The 23,723-nt window shown below is 41.7% G+C and overlaps 1 protein-coding gene across 4 annotated transcripts in view; it reads left to right on the top strand.

The window, feature by feature from the left end:
- The first annotated feature begins 5,089 nt into the window (after positions 1–5,089).
- Positions 5,090–23,723, top strand: part of EHMT1 (euchromatic histone lysine methyltransferase 1) — a 297,878-nt gene continuing 279,244 nt past the window's right edge. Inside the window, exon 1 of one of the 4 annotated variants that reach the window (XM_078149928.1) lies at positions 5,090–5,239. Coding sequence is in view for 1 of the 4 variants with exons in the window: in XM_020981693.2 (XP_020837352.1) it covers positions 6,012–6,032 (21 nt within the window). In the remaining 3 variants the exon portion in view is untranslated. Of the gene's footprint in view, positions 5,240–5,942; positions 6,033–6,697; positions 7,039–23,723 lie in introns of those variants that run through there. The other 3 variants (XM_020981693.2, XM_020981698.1, XM_020981700.2) reach the window with 3 other exon arrangements.

Below are 23,723 nucleotides of genomic sequence, written 5' to 3'. Positions count from 1 at the left end.
ATTATAGACTATGTGGAGAAATATAAGGTGTAAGAACTTTGATGCTGGAGGGGACAGCCATTTGACTAGGGGAGTGACGTGGTCAGATCTATATTTAGGATCGTGAATTTGACAGCTTGGTAGACTAAAGTAGAGAGATGCAAGGCAGGGAGATGAAGCAGGCTATTCGACTAGTCCAGGTGTGAGGTAACCAGGGCTAGTGCCAGGGTAGCAGTTGTGTCAGGGGTATATAGAATGGTGGGTGACTGGGAGGATAATGGTGGCCTTGACAGAAACAGGAGAATTAGGAAGAGAGTTAACTTTCAGACATGTCTATGAGATCTAGTTCAAGATCCCCAGTAGGCAGTTGGAGATAGGAAACTGGAGGTCAGGAGACAGATTAGAGCTGGATAGATGCTGAGAACCTTTTTTTTTTTTTTTTTTGGTGAGGCAGTCGGGGTTAAGCGACTTGCCCAGGGTCACACAGCTAGTATCATGTGTCTTAGACTGGATTTGAACTCATGTCCTCCTGACTTTAAGGCCAGAGCTCTATCCACTGTGCCACCTACCTACCCCAGAGAACCATTTTTATAGAGGTAATTGAATCCTTGGGAGTAGGATAGAAGATAAGAGGGCCCATGACAGAGCCTCAGGGCACATCCAGCTATGACCTGGATGAAGATACAGCAAAGACTAAAAAGGAACAGTCATATAGGTAGGAGGAGAACAAGGAGAGAACAGTGTCATGAAAACCGATAGGTAAGAGACTTACCAAGAAGCAGATGCACTATACTGTCGAAGGCTGCAGAGATGTTGCAAAGGATCAGGCCTGAGAAGACCATGAGATTTGGCAATTAAGATGCCATTAGTAATTTGGAAAGACCAGTTTTGGTTGAGGTCAGAAGCCAGTCTGTAGAGTGACAGGAAAGGAAGCAGAGGTACCTGATTGTGTGTGGCTTGTCCTTTATTCTCAAAGAGGACCATGACATCGGGAAGATTTTGCCATGACTTGGACATCAATTGCAATTAAGTGAGGCAGGGCTGTGCAAAGTCACCAGCCTCACTTTCTCCTCCTGAGCCATCTGGATCCAGTAGCTAGATATAGATCAGGATGACTGCAGATGGGCCAGAGGCACTGATTATAGATGGCAGCTCAAGGAGTTTAATAGAGGGGACAATCTTCTGGGGAGGATGGAATGAGATCACTACGGAATATAGGGGAGTTTGCCGTGGCACAAGAAGGGCTACATCTTCAACTGAGACAAGTGTAAAGGATCAGATAGTTCCAGAAGGTATATGCCATTGAGGAAGAGAGAAGAGGAGCTCTTTGGGGATGGCTTCAGTTTTTTCCAGTGATATGAAGCAAGATTCTCAGCTGAGAGGGTGGGGGGGCTGGAGGTTTAAAGAGAAAATGTTTTAATAGTTGCTGTAGTGTGTAGGATAGTGAATTGATTAGGAGATGTAAAAAGGTTGTCTTGCTGCAGTGATGGCCCAGTCGAAGTTATGTGATTCGTGGTGGACCTAGTCAGAACGGTTTCATGATATTTTCCATCTTGTTCGCCAGTAGGTGAATTAGAAGTAAAGGCTGCATAGCAGAAATCCGAGGCTCCAGCCTGGCAGGGCAAGATCTTTGGTGGGCTAAGGGGGCAAGGAAATGAAGAGTATAGTGTACAGAGGTGAAATAGTTCACCAGTGGATCAAGATGAGAAGGGAGGAGGATGTAGCCCGTGCTGGCTGCACAATGGCCTGGGAAAGAAAACTGAGGGGTGGAAGGATTGGAGGTAACAGTAAGGAAAAAAAAAACAAGTTTAGGATTGTAAGGCAGAAAGGGAGAATGAGAAAAGATAATTTTCATTATCTAGGACCTCTGAGGTTAGGTATTTCAATTTAACAAGCAGCTTTTGAGTGCCTACTCTGTGCCAGGCTCAGGAAATAAAAAAAATGAAAAACAGTCCCTGCCTTGAAGCTTACATTCTACTGGGAGAAAACATGTACAAAACAGAGTGAATATATGTAATGTGAGGGAGGGAGAGCCCTAACAATGGGAAGATTAGGGAAGGCCTCCTATAGAAGAGGGGACCTTAGTTATTTTGGAAGGTACCTAGGGATTCTATGAGGAAGAAGGGAGGAGGAAGTGCATTCCAGCAATGGAGAAGACAATCTGTGTCCAAGGGTGGAGACAGGAGATGAGCAGCAAGAGGGTCATTTGACTGGAATGTAGAATACAAGAGGGGGAGCATCTGGAAAGATAGGTTGGAGTTAGATTATGAAAGGCTCTAAATACTGAATGGAGAAGTCTATTTATTATAGCAACAAGGGAAGCTGGAGAGTGACACGGTCAAACCTGTTCTTTGGGAATATCAATTCTGTAGCTGTGTGGAGGATGGATTGGAGATAGGGAGAGACAGTGAAGGGAGTCTTAAGTGAGGGATGAGGAAGATCAGAAGTAGGGTGCTGGTTATGGGAGTGAAGAGGACTAGGCAGATGTGTGAGGAGAATAAACAGGGCTTGGCAACTGGGTATAAAAAGTGATTCTTCATAAGCATTTATTAAAGGCCTAACAGGTGCCAAGCACTGTGCTTGTACAAAAGGCAAAAGAAAGCATCCCTGAGCTCAAAGTGCTTATGTTCTAAGTAAGTCTGAGTGAGTGAACTTGAGTGAAAGGAAGGTGGAAGCCTATTTGGAACATAAAGAAGTTAGGAGGAAGGATTTAGGGGACAGATAATAAATTCTATTTTCATCCCCTCAGATCTGAGATACCTATGAGACTTTCAGGTAGAGATGGTGATGTGGGGTCACAGGTCAGGAGAGAGATAAGGGCTTGATGTAGGATTCATTTGCATAGAGACAGGCTAAACCCATGGGAGTAGATGAGATCTCAGTGTATTGAGAGGAGAGCCAAGGACAGAACCCTGGGCTACAGCAGTGGGCTGAGTCTAGACGCGGGTAAAGATCCTGCAAAGGAATGGTCTGACAGGTGGGAGGAGAACCCAGAGACAGAAGTATCATAACCAAGGGAAGGTAGAAATTAGTACAGAGAAATCAAGAAAGATGGCATTTTCTAGGGATTTGGCTATGAGGAAAGATATTGGATGCAATTTGATGGAATGGTAATGTGAAAGGCTTTTTTTTTTTAAAAGAATATGTGAGGTCTGGTCATGTTTGTAGGCAAAGGAAACTTTCTTGAAGATGAAGAGACTATGAAGTTGAGAATTAGGGAGGGGAGATGATTGACAGATCAAGTTATTGGAAGGGATGGCATTGGTCAAGGGCACAGAATGGCACTGGCCTTGATAAGGATGACTTCTTCAGGATTGGAGGAAAGAAGAAAATGGGATAAAGAACTTGAGAGGATTTGAGTGCCCACGTGTGAAGAGAGCTTCTGACAATTTATTTGCTCTGCTGAGCTGGAGAGGGATGGGGGTGGTAAAGATAGCTTAAGAAAAGAAGGTTTGGGATAAAAGCTGTGAATAGTATTTAGGGAATAGTCATGGAATATTGCTGGGCAGTAGAAATGGTCAGGAATTGGAGTATCTCTTTTCTCTATGGGGTCCAGGCTCAGTTATAGGGGCAGAAACCAACCCAGCCCATAATGCCTTTTGAACAGAATCCAAAACATGGAGGACACAGATGATAGAAGGGCAGGACAAAAGGATTACTGGGAATCCAGCATAGGGATGAATACAGCAATGTTCCGCCTTCCCCGTGGCACCTGCAGGATTCCCCCTAGTCCTTGGTGGTGATGGTGGCTCTCAGACTGCTGTCCCTAGGAGATCCTGCCCCGGGCTCACCACCTCTTCCTGTCAGGCTTTGAACAAGGGACTCTTATTTTGATGTTGGCTCCAGGGCCTATCTGAGCGTTGGCCAGATGGGGGCAGCAGCCACCTTTGGCTTGAAGGACTGAACTCGAGCCAGGTTGGGAGCCTCCTCCCCTCTTTGTCCTCCTTCTGTTCCTCCTGAGTTCCCTTGTCGGCCCCACGGTGGTGGCTTTAGCTGCCGTTAAGACTTGAGTACCCGAGCCCCCGACCCCTCCCCTTCCGAACTATGCCTGGCCAACACTCGGGGCCTGGGACCCTCTCAGCAGCACGCAGTCTGCATGACTGCTGCAACATGGACTCTAATGGGTCTCACGCCATGGTTAACACGGAAACAGGGCAGACTGACATGGCCACCACTGTAGAGTTTCACTATGGGGATGGATTGCAGGCCTTCTGAGCCGGAACTTTGGCTAAGAACTTTAGCATAAGTGGGGCTGGGAACCCTGGACTCTCCTAGAGCATCAGGGAAACCCTAACCCAGTACTCGACCTTGCTCAGTGTAGACATTCTGAGTGTCCCAGAAACTTGGGGGAGTGTGGTGATGAAAAGCTTCAAAGACACACACACACACACACACAAACCTCTCTTCCTCTCTCCTCAGAGCTCTTTTCCATATACACACCTTGAACTGTTCATGATCACACCTCATCCGCTCTACTACTGTATACCCTACTACCCTCTACCCCCAATTTCACATCTAGACTTAAAACAACTCAAACATACTGCATCCATGCACCCCCATATATATAACAAACATGCCATGCAAGCTTATCTGTGCTTCACGGACCCACACAAATGCCACCTCTTCCACGACCCGTTCCCTGATCTTCCACCCCTATCTATATAAGATGATGCTCCCTTTGCTTGGGGATCTCCAGCCCCCACCTCACCCAGCCTGTCCTTTGCTCTATATGGCTCACTATGAGTGTGAGCTGAGCTCGGCTCCTCTCCCCCCACCCTCCCGGACCCCAGTGCCCAGGTGGCACACCAGGTATGCGCCCGAGCCCAAACGAAGTGAGGTTGTTTACAGGCGCTAGTCCTTTGGCCAGGAGAGGGCTCCCGGGCTTAGACTGGAGGAGTCGCGGACGGCGGGGGCAGCTCGGCTGTCACCGGGGGAGGGCAGCAGAGGACACTAAGGGGGGTAGGTTCGGAATCCCCGGGGCTACCAAAGGGGTCACCAACAGGCGGCGGCAAAAAGGTGGAGTTTGCGAGGCGAGAATTTCATTCATTCATTCACCGAAACGCGTAGCGCGGGCTACGGCCCAAGTCCAGTGAGGGGCGCTGGGGACGCAGACAAAAACTACACCATTCTGCCCTTCATCTGCAGGGGGCGGCAGGGAGCTGCGGTGTGGCCCGATTACCCGCTGGGGCGAGGGGAGGCGGCAGAGGGCAACCCGGCGACTCCTCCAAGACTTTGCGGGACTTCATGAAGGAAGCACAAGGTGGTGTTTGTGGGGGAAGCGGTGGCGCTCAGAAATCTGGGGGGGAGAGTCGTGATTCCGCCCTTATTCCCTGGTTTTTGGCAGGAACCACTTAGGGCCTCAGTTTTCGCATCAGTACAACGGGGATGACCGTTCCCTGGCTAGCTAGCGAGAGTGCGTCTGGAGAGGCGTCTGGGAGTCTGGGGCCTCGTGGACCTCCCCTTCCTGGAGCTTCGGATACAGACTCTCCCGGGGGTTACTTGCACGGCTTGGGGGCCGAGGAAAGCTGAGGATCTAGGCCCAGGATGCGTCACGCCGCGCTCCATACTTAACCTCTCGTTCCCCACCGTTAAAATAGTTTCATGGAGAAGTCAGTAAACAAGCGTTTATTAACTTTTCACTCGCAAGCTGGAGCCCTCACTGCCTGGAGCTGAGAGAGCGTTCGTAACCTTAACTCCATCCGAGCCTCCCACGTTCCCTCTAGCGCCAGTGACGCACTTGGTTCTGGCGTGCGGCGAAGTCACGTGGCGCTCCAGCTGTGCGGAAAAGCGGGTTTGGGCGCCGCCATAACAGCCGTGTCAACTGCGCATGCGCACGTCGACTCGCGGTCCTAAGATGCCTCACTTCATTTCCTCAGTCAGCGGGGACGAACGGTGGCGGAGAGGGGCGGTGTCTCGGTGTGCGTGTGGCAGCGTGAGGCGGGGCTTATGGACCCGAGGAGGGGCGCCGTGGGGGCGGGGCTTGTGTGCGCGAGGCGGGACGGGGGCGGGGCCACAGTCGGGGCACCCGGGCCATGGCCGCCGCGGATTCTGAGGTGGGTGAGTGAGGGAGGGAGGGAGGGAGGAAAGGACGGGCGGAGGGACCACGGGCGGGCTGGGGCCGCGGGGCCGTTGGCGGCTAAGCGAGGCGGGGGCGGGGCGCGGCGCGGCCTCTTCTGGCTTAGGCCTGGCCCGGGGACCGCCGCCAACGGCCCTGCTGCTCCTCCCCCGGGCCTGGCCGGATCGGCCCGCGCCGGGCCGCTTTGTGTGTGTGTGCGTGCGAGTGTGCGTGCGTGTGTGTGTTCGCGCGTGCCCGCAGGGCTGGGGCTGGGGGGGGGCGGAACGAGGAACGACTACGAGGACGGCCGCTGCTCCCGCGTCGCCCCTTATCCGGTAGCTCGCCCGAAGAGTTGAGGGCCGGGCCGGGCCGGGCCGGTCTGGGCGCGCGGACGGGCACCCCTCCCCCGCTCGTCGCCCGGCCGGCCCTTGTTGCCTTCGAGGCAGGATAGGGAAGATGCCCTGGCTTGGCTTCCCCCTCCCCCATACTTTCTCCCTTAGGCCAAGGGTCTCTTCTCCACTTCCACCTCCACCCCCACCCATACCATTCTTTCTCCTCCCCACCCTTCCCCTCCCCTTCCCACCCCCGTCCCCCACTCCACCTCCTCCCTCCTCCACCCCATCCTACCCCATGCCATCCCATCCCATCCCATCCCATTCCATTCCATCCCATCCCATCCCCTCTCTTCTCTTCTCACCCCATTCCTTCCCATCTCATTCCATCTAGGCCTGGTACATACAAGTCCTGATAATACTGCCAGAGAGGAAAGTTAAAAGTAAATCCTAGAACAGAGGCGGACATCTGTGTGTTTCAAAGAGTTCCTGGGCTTCGGGATGTGGGAGGCAGCTTCAGGGTTAGGCCTAGCATAGAAGGGACTGAGAATCTTCAAGACAAAAGAGTAGGGAGGCAGGCAGTAGAGAGGGAGATGGGGTCAGTTGATGGGGAGCAGTTAGGCTCATTCCCGAATACACTCAAGACAAGCTTGAAACTGAAGGGAAACTTAGGTGAGAGAATGGAGACTTAGCTCAAGTTTCCTTGAGTTGTATTTCCTTGTGTTGACCTTTCATTTGTGTAATGGGACATTTAACATCACTTTTAATGAATAGGTGGGTGTAAGTCTAATAACACTTCATGGAGACAATACTTTTACTTTTTGAGGGCTAAGGAAAGCAAGATTGCACCACTCCTCAACTTTTACCTGGAGGTAAAATTAAACTGATTACAATCTAGTCGGAAGACAGACTTGTCTTCCTCTTTTCCCCGTTCTTACAGGTATAGAAGTGATTTTTTTCTCTTATGTATAGAGCTAGCAAAATTAAGGTTTTTATTAAGGCCTCATTGCTAGGGCATAGAATATTTATGTTAAATATGTGCTGTGCTTTTAAAAATTGTGAGTATTCCTTTTAGGGGAAAAGTTAGGGATTTTATGCAGCCTCCCAAGTGGCCTACCTATCCTGGGATCTTTTTTGAAACTTGAACTTAAAGGTCAGATTGTTAGGTGTTAGAAGTTAGGTGTTGATAGTCCGGTGTATGGAATTAACTATGTAAGTCCCTCTGCAAGTGCTCACATAGTCTTACTTAAATTATATTAATCTTTTCCATGGGACAAAGGGGCACTTAGAGAATACTTCCCAGTACAGGCTTCTAGAGGCATCATGTAATAGAAAGAGCCCTAGATTTGGAGTCAGAAGACCACAATTTGAATCCTGATTTCCTGAATCTTATTGTGTTTTGTCAATTAATTTTTCTGTGCCTCAGTGTCATCATCTGTAAAATTGGCATAATTCTCGTACTATATTAAGGGGTAGCATTATGGGGACTGTACTTAATATATTTTATAACATCTTATAATTATGAATTCATAGACATTTCCCACCTCCCCTCTGCAGCCATACCACCAAAGAATTATCTAGTGCCATAGGTTACCAAATCCTACCATGTTGGTTCATTCTCTTTGGTCTGGACTTCTGATTTCATCTGGGGAACACTCTAGTGGAAACTACCTGTACTAATGAAGGTCAACAATTTTTCTGAAATTTATAGTTTGATAGAATTACCTGGTGGACAGTGAGGCTCATACGTGGTCAGATAGCCAGTAGGTATCAAGGGTTGGACTTCTGAAGATTCATAAGCAGTGAATTAATACAGCAATGGTAATTTTCACATGAACTGATATTAAGCTAAGTCTATTTTGTGCTCTCTGAAGTTGGTTTTTGAAAATTTTGTTTCAGGACTTTACATTTATCCTTGTTAGATTTCATTTGTTAGATTTGTCTTATTGTTCCAGTCTGATGAAGTCTTTTTGGATCCTGCCTTCCAACGTATTAGCTCGCCCTTGCAGCTTTCTGTCATCTTCAATTTTGTTTTAGATACACCTTATTGCTTTATATTATTCTGCTTAAATGTCTACTAGGTGCAAAGCAATGTACTAACCTTACTGTGTTAAGCATTTAACTAGCCATTATTATATGTGATTAAGAATATACTGGAGAATTAAATTGTTCACCAAATAAACACACACACACACACACTCTCTCTCTCTCTCTCTCTCTCTCTCTCTCTCTCTCTCTCTCTCTCTCTCTCTCTCTCTCTCTCTCTCTGTCGACAGTGTGATTACCTTAACAGACAAAAAACTGGGCCTTGACTTCAGGAAGACCTGAAGACGTGACAGTGTATTGGATATGGAGAGGAGGTGAGGGAGAAGGAAGAGTGAGGGATGACTTTGAGGTTACTTTTCTGAGTGACTGAGTATTTTTCACAAACCTTTAGTTCATTCTGTCTCCTTCAGACAGTTGTGAAGAAAGTGTTTGATAAAACTAGCCTTCCCAACACCATTCTCACAGATTTCTGGCACACTTTGGTTATATATATGCTCTTCCATATTTTCTTGTCATTTTTAGTTCTGAGCTCTTTTGAGAGCTTCTTTAAACTTCTTGAGGTCTTAGACATGTCTGACTATGTCTAGCATTTCCTTTCTTGACTTTCATGGTCACCTGTTGCTAGATTTTTATTACTTCTATTTCACCAACCAGTCCTTCCCTGTTGGTCATAATTGCTGTAGATTCAGAGTATCACTTCCCCTACTTATGGCCTCTATATTCTGAGAAAGGAAATTGTTGGCAAGGTATCTTAGGAATTTATCAGATATCTCCATACTCCAGAATGAGACTTCCAGCAGATGTCAGGATAATTGAGGATCTCCATAACCATGTAACTTTACTTTTATGCTAGTTTTGTAATCTATATTTGGGAAGTATTATCCATATCTTCCATCTGTGCAAGACAGCCTATGATATACTCCAATAATAACACTTGTTTTTTCCACTGCTTTTATCTTCATGCACTTCTTACCATGCTTCCCATCTCAGATTGTGGATTTCCGTGTGTGTGTGTGTGTGTGTGTGTGTGTGTGTGTGTGTGTGTGTGTGTGTCTGTCTGTCTGTCTCTTTGACGTTCAGTACTATTCTTTTGCTCCTTTTTACCAGATCTGTTTCTTTTGTATAAAATATTCGTATTATGATATTCTTTCTATAAGTTCTCTCCCACCAAATCTGTGATATTTGTGAAATCTTATCACCTCCATTTGTTAAAATATTAAATTTGTTTTGATTATTATACATTGGTTTGTAAGGATGTATTGATCCTGTTCTTGTCAGTAATTTTGTCCTTTAAGTTTCTGAACATCATCTCTACTATTTTTTTTTTGTGAGGGCAATTGGGGCTAAATGACTTGCCCAGAGTCACACAGTTAGTGATTGTTATGCGTCTGAGGCCAGATCTGAACTCAGGTCCTCCTGACTCCAAGGCCGGTGCTCTATCCACTGTGCCACCTAACTGCCCCTTTACTACTTTCTTTCATGCCTTGCTGTACCTATGGTGGTGGCTTCTTTTCTCTTTGTTTTTTTCAGTTTATAGCCTCCTAATCATATTGGCACATAATCAGTTTTCATGGTCTTAACCATCTTTCCAGCCTTCTAGCTAAGTCTATGATCTTCTGATCCTCCTTTTTCTTCAAGAGTTACAACTTTTAATTGGAAGAAGACTTGAAAACAGCAGCTGTCCCCAGAAGACCTTTAGTTTTACTGTCCAGGACTTCATGATCACTGCAAATACTATAAAAGACTATTTTGACATTTTTTTAAATCACCCATGTTTCCCACAAAGATTAGCATTTTAAAGGCCTCCAGGATTGTAGGCAAACCTTTTCTTTCTTTTTTGGTGAGGCAGTTGGGGTTAAGTGACTTGCCCAGGGTCACACAGCTAGTAAGTATCACGTGTCTGAGGCCAGATTTGAGCTTAGGTCTTCCTGACTCCAGGGTTGGAACTCTGTTCACTGTATCACCTAGCTGCCCTAACAGGCTATTTTGGTTGTTTCATTTGTTTCCACATAAATCAGCAGATGTGGATGATGTCTACCAGTCTTAGTGGAATTCATTTTGTCTCAGAGGCCATAGGATGTTAATACTCTGTTCATTGACCATCTCATTTCTACATATGGGTCCCTCTTTGCTGGTCAACAAGGGGCTATTAATTATCATGATTTACTTTTTTTTTTTTGGTGAGGTAATCGGGGTTAAGTGACTTGCCCAGGGTCACACAGCTAATACGTGTCAAGTGTCTGAGGCTGGATTTGAACTCAGGTCTTCCTGACTCCCAAGGCTGGAGCTCTATCTGCTGCGCCACTTAGCTGCCACCACAATTTACTTATTTTTTTCTTAGCTTCAGGTGCAGGTTTTCTCATAGGTGCTGATGCCTGTGGATCATTATTGTTCTGTATTACAAAGGATAAGGTTTGGATCCATTTGCTACAGAAGAGCCTAAAAGTTTGTATCTAAAAGTTCCTCTTTTTCCTCTTTAATGTGTTCTTCCACTTGCCTAATAATTCAGTTGAATGACTATTTAGAAAGTGCCTACTATGTGTAAGGCTAGATAAGCTAGGTGCACTAGGTGCTAAGGAAACAAAGACAAAAATGAATGTTCTACTTCCTCATCTCTGCCTCTCAGAATGCCTTGTGCCTTTTAAAGTTCAGCTTAAGTATCACCTTCTTAAAGTAGAAAGCCTTTCCTGATTTCTCCCTCTAAGCTGTTAGTCCCCATCTCCCCGCAAGTTATATTGTATTTACCTTATATATATTTACTCAAATACATTGTTTCTTTTGATAGAAGTAGGTTCATAGGTAGGGAATTGTTTTTGGTCTTTGTACGCCTTGTACCTAGCACAATGCCTGGCACGTAGCCATTGCTTGATGAATGTATATTGATTGCTTGAAATGATCCCTGCCCTGAAGAGCTTATATTGTATCATCTTGACACTGGTTTTGATAACCATCTGTTTCAGAATCTTTATATTTACTTCCTTCATGGATTATTTGTCTTTTTGTATCATAAAACAGTTTTGTATTTAGAACTTTGGTGGATCTCTGATTTCGTGAATGTAGGCACTTTCTACAGCAATCATATCCTATCTTATCCAGGCCTTTGTATTTTGTGTGAATCTTGTTCATGTCTTCCCATAAATCCTCTGCAGGGGCCTGAATTCAGCATACTGGGGGCTTTTTTCTAGGCCAGGAGTTATTAACCTAGAGGGTATAAACTTGATTTAAAAAAAATTCATAACTATTCCAGTATAATTAGTTTCTTTTGCAATCCTTTATATTTTATTCTGAGTAGGGGTATGTTAATTTCACCAGGCTGCCGAAAGGGTTTACGACACACAAAGGAGGTTAAGAACCCCTATTTTAGACCTTTTCACATTGTATGGAGATATCACTAAAGCACATGGACAGTCCATCAATTATCTTTTGTTCTCATAGCTTGGCTAACCAAACTCTTTCTCAGTCATGAAAAGGATATCTAACGATATCCTTTACACCACTTCACCCATGTCATTCTTTCTTGGTATTATTCTGCAGCCTATTCATGCCCACTAAGCACCTCTCCTTTGACCTTCTGATGACCTCTGGTTAAATCTTTGGAAACTGGTATTCTGTAAGTGGAGCTATGTGGCATCACCAGTAGAATATTGATGTTAAAATGATGAGTTACTGTTTTAGTGAAGAATTTTGGGGTGATTAAAAGCACTATCCAATTTTCCAAATGTAATTCAGCCTGTTCTTCGTCAGTTTAATTCTAGATCTAATTCATTATTCATCCATAGTGTCTTTTCTACACACCCACCCCACCCACCCACCTCTCTCTCTCTCTCTCTCTCTCTCTCTCTCTCTCTCTCTCTCTCTCTCAGGGCTAGCTGCACTAAAGAAGAGACATTTTTCATCCATTTGTCTTTTCTTGTATAGATGGTTATACTGAAATGTGATGGCTATTTAACTCATTTTGGAGGCTCCGCAGGGTTTTAGAACCTAATGAAATCAGCACAATATCATTTGTAAACAGAAGGCGTTAAAAGATTTGACTTTCTTTTCAGCTGTGTGTTAGACATCCATGAGAGTGGCAGATATCTAGGCAAGCATTGTTTTCTATTAATCAAGGATTATTAAAGTTATCTCTCATTATATGATTTTAATAGATGGGAGACTTCTTATAAAAATCCTTTAAAATCTACCTAATCAAAATTTTAAAAAATAAAGTCAGCAAGTAAGCTCATTGAGATCTTCAGTCACTATACCTTTGAGTAAGTTATATGAAGGTATAGGTGTGGTCTGTTTCTGAAAACTATGTTTTCTTCTCAAACTCATATCAAGGATGCCCTTGTCACTGGTGGAGAAAACAGTTAATAGAAATTTAAACATTTTTTCCCCCATGTTTTAGCTATTATCCTCCAGTTTCAGTTTTGAATGTTTTGAAGATGAACAGGTTTAGTCGAGTCTCTCAGTGAGCTTTCTGTAAACTTTTTCTCCCTCAATCAATCATCAAGTATTTATTAAGCACCTGCTGTTTACTAGGCTATGTGCTAGAGATACAAGTAAAAAGAAACAATCCAATTACATATGTAAATATATACAACATAAACAGAAAGTTAATAAATACAGATATATAGAAAGTAGTTAAATCCAAAGGGGTTTGAGAGGGAGAATACTATCAGTTGGGGACATCAAGAAAGGCTTCATGCAGAAGGATATTGTTTTACCATTATCTTAAAGGAACAGAGAGACTTTATGAGGTGGGAGTAAGGAGGTAATACAGTCTAGGCATGTAGGATAACCATTTCAAAGACAGGTGAGACAGGAGATGGAGTGTTTTGTATGAGGCAGAGAGAAGGCTGGTTTGGCTGGATTGAAGAGTGTGGGAGGAAGAGTAATACTCATTGAGGATGGAAAAATAGGTTAGGGCCACGTTGCACAGGGATTTAAAAGCATATATAGGGATATAAACATAGACATTTATATTTGATCCTGGAAGCAATAGGAGTTGACTGAGTAGTGGAGTCACGTGGTTTGTGCTTAAAGAGAATTACTTTGGCAGACAGAGGATCAGGAAACTATTGCAAGAATCTAGGTGAGAGGTAATGAGGACCTGAACTTAGCTGGTAACCTTTTAATTGAAGTTATTGAGTATTAAAGTATTGATTGATTTAATTTGTGGGGTCTTACTGAGTTCTTTGTTGAATTTTTCTACTTCCTCATCCTCTGCTACAAATGTTGGCACATAAACTGAAATTATCTTAATGGTTATCTTTTTGAAACTTATTTTCAAGGGTTCCACAATAGGAAGTAAGTGATCAGATGGCCCAGGAAATTGTTTCTTATTGCCTTTGGATGCACAATAAAACCTACTCTGAAAATTCCTATATTTGCTTTTCCTGGGAAACCAGTGAGTCATTCTTCTATTAGCGTCAACTTCATTTTGTTATGGTTTCATTTATAGTGAGATTGTTAATATTAATATGATTGAGGTCCTCCAATAATATAACTCATTGGGTGCTGGACAAAGATCATGCATTTAGAGTACCAACAATTAAGTTAGTATTTATAATTGGTTAAAAAACCTGTGATTCTTAGTACATTTTGCTTCCTTCTTCTTAACTCTGTTACTGTAGCCTCAGAAGTGGAAGTGAGGGCAATAGGGCTGTGGGTCATTTTGTATTTTTCTTTGTTTTTTTGGTTTGCTATGGCCAAATAATACATTACCAAGTGACAGGCCTACTGGTGAGAGTTCTCTTTGTATTAGGCTGTTGAAAAGCAGACAAAGTTTGTTGCTAAGACCATGCTTAAAATCTTTTTAGGATTCTCTAATCTTTCAGAGCTTACATATACTTAAGGATAGCCTTCAATAGGGTCACCTTTATACCATGATGAGGTATTAGAGTAGAACTTGCTTTATTTAAAGTACATTGTTTTTATGGGTTCATCTTTTTGAAAAACTCTTGCTTAGGAAAAGCATAGTTTGTGATAAAAATAGCTGTTTAGGCATTATGTTATTTCTTTATCATTGATTGTGGGTTAGTAGAACTAGTTAGTACTGGACTAGGAAATCAGAAAACCTAGGCTCAACACATAGCAGACTTTGTCACTCTGGAGAAGTCACTTAAAATCTCCAGCCTTGTTCAGACAAATCACTTAACAAGCATTAAGTGCCTACTATGTGACAAGTACTGTGCAAAGACAAAGATAGTAGTGAAACAAGTTCCTGCTTTCAAGGACTTTTCTTGCTACTAGGGATACTTTCAAACAGTAAGCAGTCATTGTCAGATAATCAGTAGTTAATAAGCATTTGTTAAGTGCTTATGTTGTGCCAAGCTTGTACTAAGCAGGAGCATGAAATTTGTTCACAGATAAGTAAATACAAGAAATATACTAAATATTCCCAATCTATCAAAAATAATCCCCACATGATGATTTGGGGAGGTGTACTAACAACTGAGGGACTCAGGAAAGGTCTGTTGAAGGAGAATGCACTAGAGGTAAGCCTTGAGTGGAGTTAAGAGCACCCATGTCTATTATTTCTTTGAACCTTTTGAAGTTGTAGATGTGTCTGATTATGTCTAGCATAGATACAGATAGTCCTTGACTATCATGGTTGCCTCTTGCAAAGTTGTTACTGCTTTTACTTTATCAACCGGTCTCCTTTTGTGGGTCACAATTACTGTAGGTTCAGAGTAGCGCTTCCCCTACTTGTGTTTTACCTTTCCAGCCTTACATATTACTCTATTTCATGTGCTCTGTGGGTAAGCCAAACTCGCCGTCTTACTATTTCTTACAGAAGACACTATATTTCTCTGACTTTCCTAGTTTCTCTGACTTCTTTCATCTGCTTGGAATGCTTTCCTTTCTTACTTATGTCTCTTAGAATCCCTAATTTCCTTCAAAGCTCAACTCAAACATCTCTTATATGAGCTTTACTGATCTTCCCTGGTGCTAGTGAATTCTGCTTTCCTGTAACTTCTGCTTTCCCCATTACCATGTATTTATTTTGAATACATTCATAAGTGTACATGTTACCTTTTGTAGAATGTAAGCTCCTTGAGGGCAAGAGACTACTTCATTTTTTGTCTTTATATTTCTGGAGGGTGTGTGTGTGTGTGTGTGTGTGTGTGTGTGTGTGTGTGTGTAGACAATAGACGTTATAGATGAATAATAAATTAGGCCTAGAATTAATTGACAAAGAACAGGCTGGATTACATTTGGAAAATTGGATAGTGCTTTTAATCATCCCAAAATTTCTCACTGAAACAGTAACCTATTTTTCTTTGGATTCAGGATCATATCATTAAAAGAGGAAAAAGTCTCTCAAATTATCATGTTAATTTATGCTCAAAACCTTACAACATATAGGGTTAGTAGAATTTTAAAAAGTATGATAAAAAGTATCTAAAACCAAAAGCTACTGTTATATTCAGTGAAGAAACATTAGAAGCTTTCCCAGTCAATTCAGTGGTAAAGTAAGGTTGCCTTCTCTAATATTATTTGACATAGTTTTAGAAATGCTAGGAATAGCAATAAGATAAGATAAATCAAAGGCATAAAAATAGACAAGGGAGAAAACTATCCCTTATTTTCTCATGAGTTGATGGCTAAGTTATAGAATCCTGGAGAATCAGCAGAGGAGCTAATTGAGACAATAGCTTCAGTAAAGTAGCAGTTACAAAATAAACCCACAAGCATCAATAGCATTTCTGTATAAAAAGGGACTACAAAATAACTACAAAATGCATAAACTGTTTAGAGATCACTCACAAACCACGCTGTGTACCTGTATGGCATATTTACAAAATAGTCCTTAAAGAAATGTGTATCTCTTTTGCCTTTCTTTGTATCCTCAGCCTGGTGGCCTGACATAGTAGATGCTTAATAAATTCTTAATGACTTGTCTATGTTTATAGCTAGCATTTATATAGCACTTTAAAGTTTGGAAAGTGCTTTGCATATGTTATCTTATTTGATCTCCCAACAGCCTCATGATGTAGTTGTTATCATTATTTCCATTCACAGATGAGGAAACTGAGACTGAGAGAGGTTAAATCAGTTAATGATGACTTGCCCGGTGGAGTCAGACAGCTAGTAAGGGTCTGAGGGGAGAAAAAAATAACTTAAATAATTGGAATGTTACTTAGTGTTTATGAATGGAACATGCTGCTATAATAAAGTAGCAGTACCACTGAAATTAATTTATAGCTCTAATGCTATTCACTCTAACTACCAAGATGATATTGTATAGAGCTAGACAAAATAATATTCATTTAGAAGAATAAAGGCAAAATTAATGAATTTTGGTTGATTCTGAGAGTCATAGAATGGTATGTTTTCACTGAATTAGCTGTGATTGAAGATAAACTGTGATGGGACTCACAAGTGGCTGCTGTTTATATGCACTTAGAAATAAAACTTTTTGGTAGTATGCTGTCTTATGAGCCTTTTCCCAGGAATAAAAAAAAATGAGATTCACTAAGTAATATAATCATTAATCACTTTTTCTTATCTTTGCCTACCTCTCGTCCCTTTCTTTCTCCCTGATAATTTGTGTCCTAACCTCAGTTTCTTTTTTTCTTTTTTCTTTTGGCTAGGCAGTGGGGTTAAGTGACTTGCCCAGGGTCACACAGCTAGTAAGTGTTATTTATCTGAGTCCAGATTTGAACTCAGGTCCTCCTGAATTGGACTGGTGCTCTATCCACTGTGTGACCTAGCTGCCCCCAACCTCAGTTTTGACTGTGTTCTGCTTCTTCCATGAACACATCTATCCTATTAGTCATATCATTTATTATTTTTTTTTGTGAATGTTGAGCCAGGTATAAGGTAAGGAAACAAAACTGCTTTATTTTAATGTATGGATGAGTTCTTTTTTCCCAATGCCTAGAAAGACAATGGACTTTGTTGCTATAGAAAATTATTTGCAGAGCAGAGAGGTGTGTTGCTCAGATGCCTTTTACCTTGTGAAAAAGGCATAGCAGTCTCCAGAGTAGCTGAGTAGAACTTCTCTTTTCTCCTTTGGGAAGGTGGAACGGAAAAGGAACCTGCTCTTCTGGTTGGGATGCATCCTGCTATTCCTTAGTGAAGTGTTACCTCTAATGGGGTATTGTTCATTTTTAGTCCGTAAGTATGAATATGAACTTAGTAGAGGGACTGTTTTATGTCATGAGAGAGGAGAGGGAGAGAATGTAAACTACTCTTGCGATAGTTGCTTGCTAGACTCAATTTACTTTCCATTTTGAAATTTGTATAATTGTTTGTCTTGTGTGACAATATTTAGTAGACTGTGAGTGGTCAAAAATTGACTTGAAAACTGTAGGTAGACTTTAATTACTTTAGATAATAAAAATAAAGTCCCTATAATGCCATTTCCCCTTTGGTAAACCTTAGCATTTTAGAGCTGTGAGGTATCTGAAAGACTACTTGGGATGGCTCAGTGGGAGTAGTTCAGTAGAATTTGAAACCAATGACTTGTCAGTTTTATTTTGTTTTACTCTTCTGCTGACAGCTCTGTGTTTGAGACAAGTTGAGCCATTCCATCTCCTTCCTCCATGTATCCTTTTTTTTTCTTTTCTTGGTGAGGCAGTTGGGGTTAAGTGACTTGCCCAAAGTCACACGGTTAGTGAGTATTATGTGTCTGAGGTCGGATTTGAACTCGGGTCCTCCTGACTCCAAGGCTGGTGCTGTATCTACTGCACCACCTAGCTGCCCCTCCACCATGTATTCTCACTGACCATTCTTCTGCCCCATTCCTGGAATGAACTTCTTACTCATTTTGGCGTCTAGGATTCCTTGCATTCCACCACTGTTCAGCCTTGGTGCTAACCTTCTCCTTAGCCTTTGATTTCTCTACTTGTTACTCTCAATATACTTAAATTGTCATGTCTTATTTATGTGTGTGAATTTCCTAGCACTGAAGGGACTTTTTGTCTTTGTAGTTATAAAATCACAAGAGTACAGATTTAGAACTGGAAGGGAGGTCATCTAACCAACTCTCTTCTTTTACAGATGAGGAAATTAAGTCTCAGATGCATGAAGTGACTTGCCCAAGGTCACACAGATATCAGACCTAGGATTCAGAACTAGGTCTTCTAGTTTCCATGCTGAGAGTCCAATCTCCTAAAGAAATCATAGATCTAGACCTGCTACATCCCTCCACAGTAATCACCAAAACTCAACTTTTGTGTTTCATTTTTAAAAAGTCTTTAAATCTTTAAAAACAACAAAAAGTAACATCCAGAAAATCAAGGCAATAAGGAGAGGTAGAATTAAGTAAGGTGAGTCTTGTTGTTGAATCATTTTTTAGTCATGTCCAACTTTGCCATGATCCCATTTGGGATTTTCTTGGCAAAGATACTGGAGTGGTTTGCCCTTTCCTTCTCTAGCTCATTTGCAGGTGAGGAAAATGAGGCAAACCCATGGTTTCATAGCTAGTAAAGTGTCTGAGGCCAGATTTGAATTTAGGAAGAGACTTCCTTACTTCAATCTGGCCACTTTATTCACTGTGCTAGTTAGAGTGAATAATGGCTTAAAAGAATTGTTTTGATCTTTTTATTGGCACCTGTAAGCATTCTAAGTCTATAAAAGCAAGCTATGGTGAATGTTAGTAGAAACATATTGCTTCTTAGGTCCTTAATTTGCTGTAATAAAAGAGTTTAAAAGATTATTGTCAGAATAAGTATACAGATTTGAGGAAATCACTGGCAGGAAATAGATTATTTAGCTGTAGAAGCAACTGGGAAGACATGAGTCAGTATACAGAAATGAGGCCTGACTTTATATAGTAAAATGCTTACCATTTGCTTTTGGGTAATGTCACAGGGATATGGTGTGTGGCTTTGAACAAGGAACTAGGCATACTTCAAGTATGCTAGTAATTTTACTTCATTTAACGCAACAAATGTGTTTAGAGAATTCACTATATGAAGAATGCTGTGTTAGGATTGAGGGTTAAACGACACAAACAAGGTCTTTAGTGTGAAAAAGAAATGGTTAATTTAGTGGATAGTCCAGAAAATGTCAATAAGAATGATTAATGAATCAGATCATTATTCAGTTTGATGGTTGTGTGTTAGTATGCCCAACTTCAAGTGATGACTCGGAAGAACTAGAATAACAGTAATAGTGCCAATAATTTATATTGCAGTTTACAAAGCACTTTTTGGGGGGGGGCGGTGAGGCAATTGGGGTTAAGTGACTTGCCCAGGATTACATAGCTAGTAAGTGTCAAGTGTCTGAGACTGGATTTGAACTCAGGTCCTTCTGACTCCAAGGCCAGAGTTGTATCCACTGCATCACCTAGCTGCCTCGGCAAAGCACTTTCTTCACCAGTATAATGGAAAGAAACTTGGATATCAGTTCATCTGAAATGAGAGAATTGGATCGATGATCTTCATCGGAAGGACATTTAGTTCAACTCCCTCATTTTACATGTAAGGAGATTGAGACCCAGAGAGGTAAGACAACATTCTCAGGGTCACACAGTTAATAAGTACCAGAGCTAGAATTTGAATGTAAGTCTTTCTGATTCTAGATCCAGCACTATTTTTTTTCCCACTGTACAGCACCGGCTTAAATATTCTGTCTATTTTTTAAGATACAGTTCTAATGCTGTCCCCTATTTAAAACCTTCTGTAATTCACCTTATATGGCTTCTTTATCCCTGACAGAAATGAATGATTTCTCTCTTCTTTGAACTGTTACAGCACTTTGTACTCCTCTTACATACTTATATTCTGTATTATAATTATTTCTGCGGAGTTACTATAATTACAAAAATGTCACAGTAGCATAGTAAGTCTATGAAGCATTTGGACAACAACATTATATTATAAAGAAGTGCTTTAATTTTAGTTTAACTTTTTCAAAGGAGTGTTTACTTCAAAGCTAAAACAAGAGCAAACATACAAACATTGACCCTCAACTGTAGGAGTGTAATCCTTCTATACTACTTCAGTCTCTGGGGAGGGGGGGAGTAGAGATTAGGTTCACAGTTTAACTCGGGCTTTCATAGCATTCATTCCACCAAGTTCCAAGTCCTAAGTGCTGTGATTTGCTCTCTTCCCTCCCCCCACTTATTGGGATCCTGACTGGGCCCAATATCCTGCCTGTAATCCTGGACTCACAGGATCCCCATGGCTCAAGATACTAGGTTGGGGATTCTGCTGCCAGTACCTAGGATTGAAAAGGACAAACAACACAGACTAAATCACCAAAACCTGTTTCTTAGGATCATATGGTTGGGGAGAGAGGAAGGTTAGTCAGTCCACAAGCATTTATTGAAGTGTTTACTAATACTGTGCTAAGAAAGCACTGGGGATACAGATTCAAAGATGGAAGGGGAAGCTTAAATTCTAATGGGAGAAAACCACACGTGAAAAGGGAGCTGAAAAGGGAGGAGGACTAGGTACACAGGTGGCAGCATGGTGGCTAAGACTAGTGAAGTATAGCAGGTTTGAGGCCCTTCCCCAAAATAGAGGTTCCTAGAAGAACTCACTACTGGTAAAAGGGGCTCACAAGAGCAGAGTCAGGAGGCAGATGAGTTGTGTGTAGATGATTACCCCTGCTTTTCCATGCTTACTAGTGTCACTTCCAAATCAGTTAAGTCCTTCACCCCTGGACTTGGCATGAAAAGAGAGAGTGACAAGTGGTTTTGAGGTATAATTTCACTTATATATAGTTGAATCTTGATTGATATCACCTATCTGGTACACTTCTACCAGACTAATCTTTTTTTACTTATCATTTTCAAAAAGTTTCCATTGGTAAGTACAAATAGACACATATATAAACAAGAAAATAAGAAAAATGTACAATGAAACAAGGATGGAAAATGGTACTGTGATTAAATTCTGTTATTTACTGATTATTAGTCTGCCAAGCTAAGGTGTATGTATTAATTTTAAACTAGTCAGTCATTTTTTTCTGTGACATCATTTGAACATTTCCTTTTTTCTTTTTTTGTTTTGTACTTAATAAGCATCAAATATTTGCATTTCCATATACACAGGACAGAAAAAATAGGATATTTTTGAATGAAACCACAAATCTACAATATATACAGTCAGCATTTTTGCAAAAGAACATTATAAAATCAGTGTTTGATAAAAAACTATCCTGTTTGTGTGTCTCCCTTCAAACTTCTTCTGTTTTCTTCTTTGCATTAAAAAAATACAAGGGCTCTTTTTTCTTTTTCCTGCTTGGCAGCCCTGTTGCTAGTCTTCCCTTCTCCTCCCCCCTCTCCAAAAAAATTAAACAACAACAAAGCCTACTATGTAACAAATAACCACAGTTTGTAAAAACAATTGTACTTGTCAAGTGTCAAAATGTATACCTCAGTGTGTCTCTTAAGTCTTCCATCTCATTGTTAGGTTTTGGTAAACCTGCTTGATCCCTAGTCCTCTAATTAAGTGGTTGGTCACCACATGCATTGATCTGAGTTAAGTCCCACAGTTGTCCTTTTTTTTATAGTGTTGCAGTTTTTGTACAAATTAGCCTCCTAATTCTGCTCACTGTGCTCTGTTTCAGTTCGTATAACTCTTCAGACGTTTCTCTGAATCTGTCCCTTTGACTGTTTTGGACTGCTCAGTAGTATTTTATTACTTTCATATGATAATAATAAACAACAGTAATGTCTAACATTTGTTATATAGTGCTTACTATGTGCCAGGCATTGTGTTAAGTGCTTTACAATTACTATCTTAATTTGATTCTCATAATAACCCTGGGAAATAGGTGCTATTATTATCCTGTTTTACAGATGAAGTAACTGAAGTAAACAGAGGTTATGTCATTTGCCCAGGTCAGATAGCTAGTAGTGTCTGAGGTTGGATTTGAACTCAGATCTTCCTGACTCCAGACCCAGCTCTTTGTCCACCGTGCCACCTAGTTGCCTACCAAAATTTGTTTCTTCCTTCTCTAAAATGATGGATACTCTCTTTTCCACTTTGACTTTGTAGAAAAGAAGTTCATAGGTATTTAACATACATTTGTTGCTGCTGTTAACTGTTTTTAATTATGTAGTTGTATTCAGTGAATTTATTCTTTTGCATCCTTCTTCACTCTGCATTATTTCAAAAAATCACAGAATTTGAAAGTTGGAAGGGACTTAAGGAACAATTTGTATTTCAGATAAGGTATCAGTAAAATGGACTAAGAGATAGAGAAACTAAATTGTGCTTGAGACCTCATAGACAATATAACACTGGAAAGAAATCCCCTCTATACCATACTTCTGCTTAAAGACCTCTGAAAATAGGGAACCAGGCCCCTTTTGAGGGAACTACTTTTACCCTCATACTGCTCTAATTGTTGGGAAGTTTTTGTAGACATCAAAACTCAGTTTGCCTTGTGCCTATTTGCAGCTTGCGCCTTTTGTTCTTGTTTCGTTTCTCTGAGGCACATAGACTGATCTAATCTTACCTCTTTCAGTACACTACCTTTCTAGTGCTTAGGCTGTACTCTCAGCCATCCCTTCTAGACTAGACATCCCCAGTTTCTTGAAACAGTTCACATCTGGTCTGGATTCAAGGGTCTTCACCATTTTGGTTGGCCGTCTCTGGACTTTCCCCAGTTTAGCTGTATTTTTCTAATCTGTGGTGACTAGAGCTGAACACAGTGAGGGGCAGCTAGGCCTCACAGTGGATAGAGCACTGGCCCTGAAGTCAGGAGTACCTGAGTTCAAATCCGGCCTCAGACCAAAACACTTGACATTTACTAGCTGTGTGACCCTGGGCAAGTCACATAACCCCAACTGCCTAAAAAACCCCCCCAAAAACAAAAAAGCCCCAAAAACAAACACAGTGCTTTAGATTTGGTCTGACCAGCAGAGAATTTGGTGTCACTTTCCTGTTCCCCAGGAGCTTAGGTTATCTTAGCTTTTTGGGCTGTAGTTTCACCCTGTTAACTCACATTGAGTTGTCTACTAAAACCCCTGTTGGGGTCGGGGAACCTGCAGCCTGGAGGCCACATGTGGCCCTCTAAGACCTCAAATGTAGCCCTTTGACTGAATCCAAACTTCAGAGAACTAATCCCCTTAACAAAGGGATGCACCCAAGAAGGCCGCATTTCACCTGGAGGCTGAAGGTTCCTCACCCCTAGATCTTTTTAGATAAATTTTTTAAACCATACTCATGAAATTGATTTCTTGAAACATAAAATGTAAAGTCTCACATTTAGTTTAAAGAAACCAAAAGAAATATAGGGCTGCCATGTAGTAAAAAATTAACGAATGCTTGCTGGTTTGTTGACAAAGTAATTTCAGTATAAGATGTTGAGGGGCAGTTAGGTGGTACAGTGGATAGAGTACTGGGCCTGGAGTTAGGAAG

Source organism: Phascolarctos cinereus, unplaced genomic scaffold, assembly GCF_003287225.1.
Source record: "Phascolarctos cinereus isolate Bilbo 61053 unplaced genomic scaffold, phaCin_HiC Scaffold_2;HRSCAF=192, whole genome shotgun sequence".
Classification (NCBI taxonomy): Eukaryota; Metazoa; Chordata; class Mammalia; order Diprotodontia; family Phascolarctidae; genus Phascolarctos; species Phascolarctos cinereus.
Note: the sequence above shows the minus strand (reverse complement) of the source record. Positions and strands in the feature narration are given on the sequence as shown.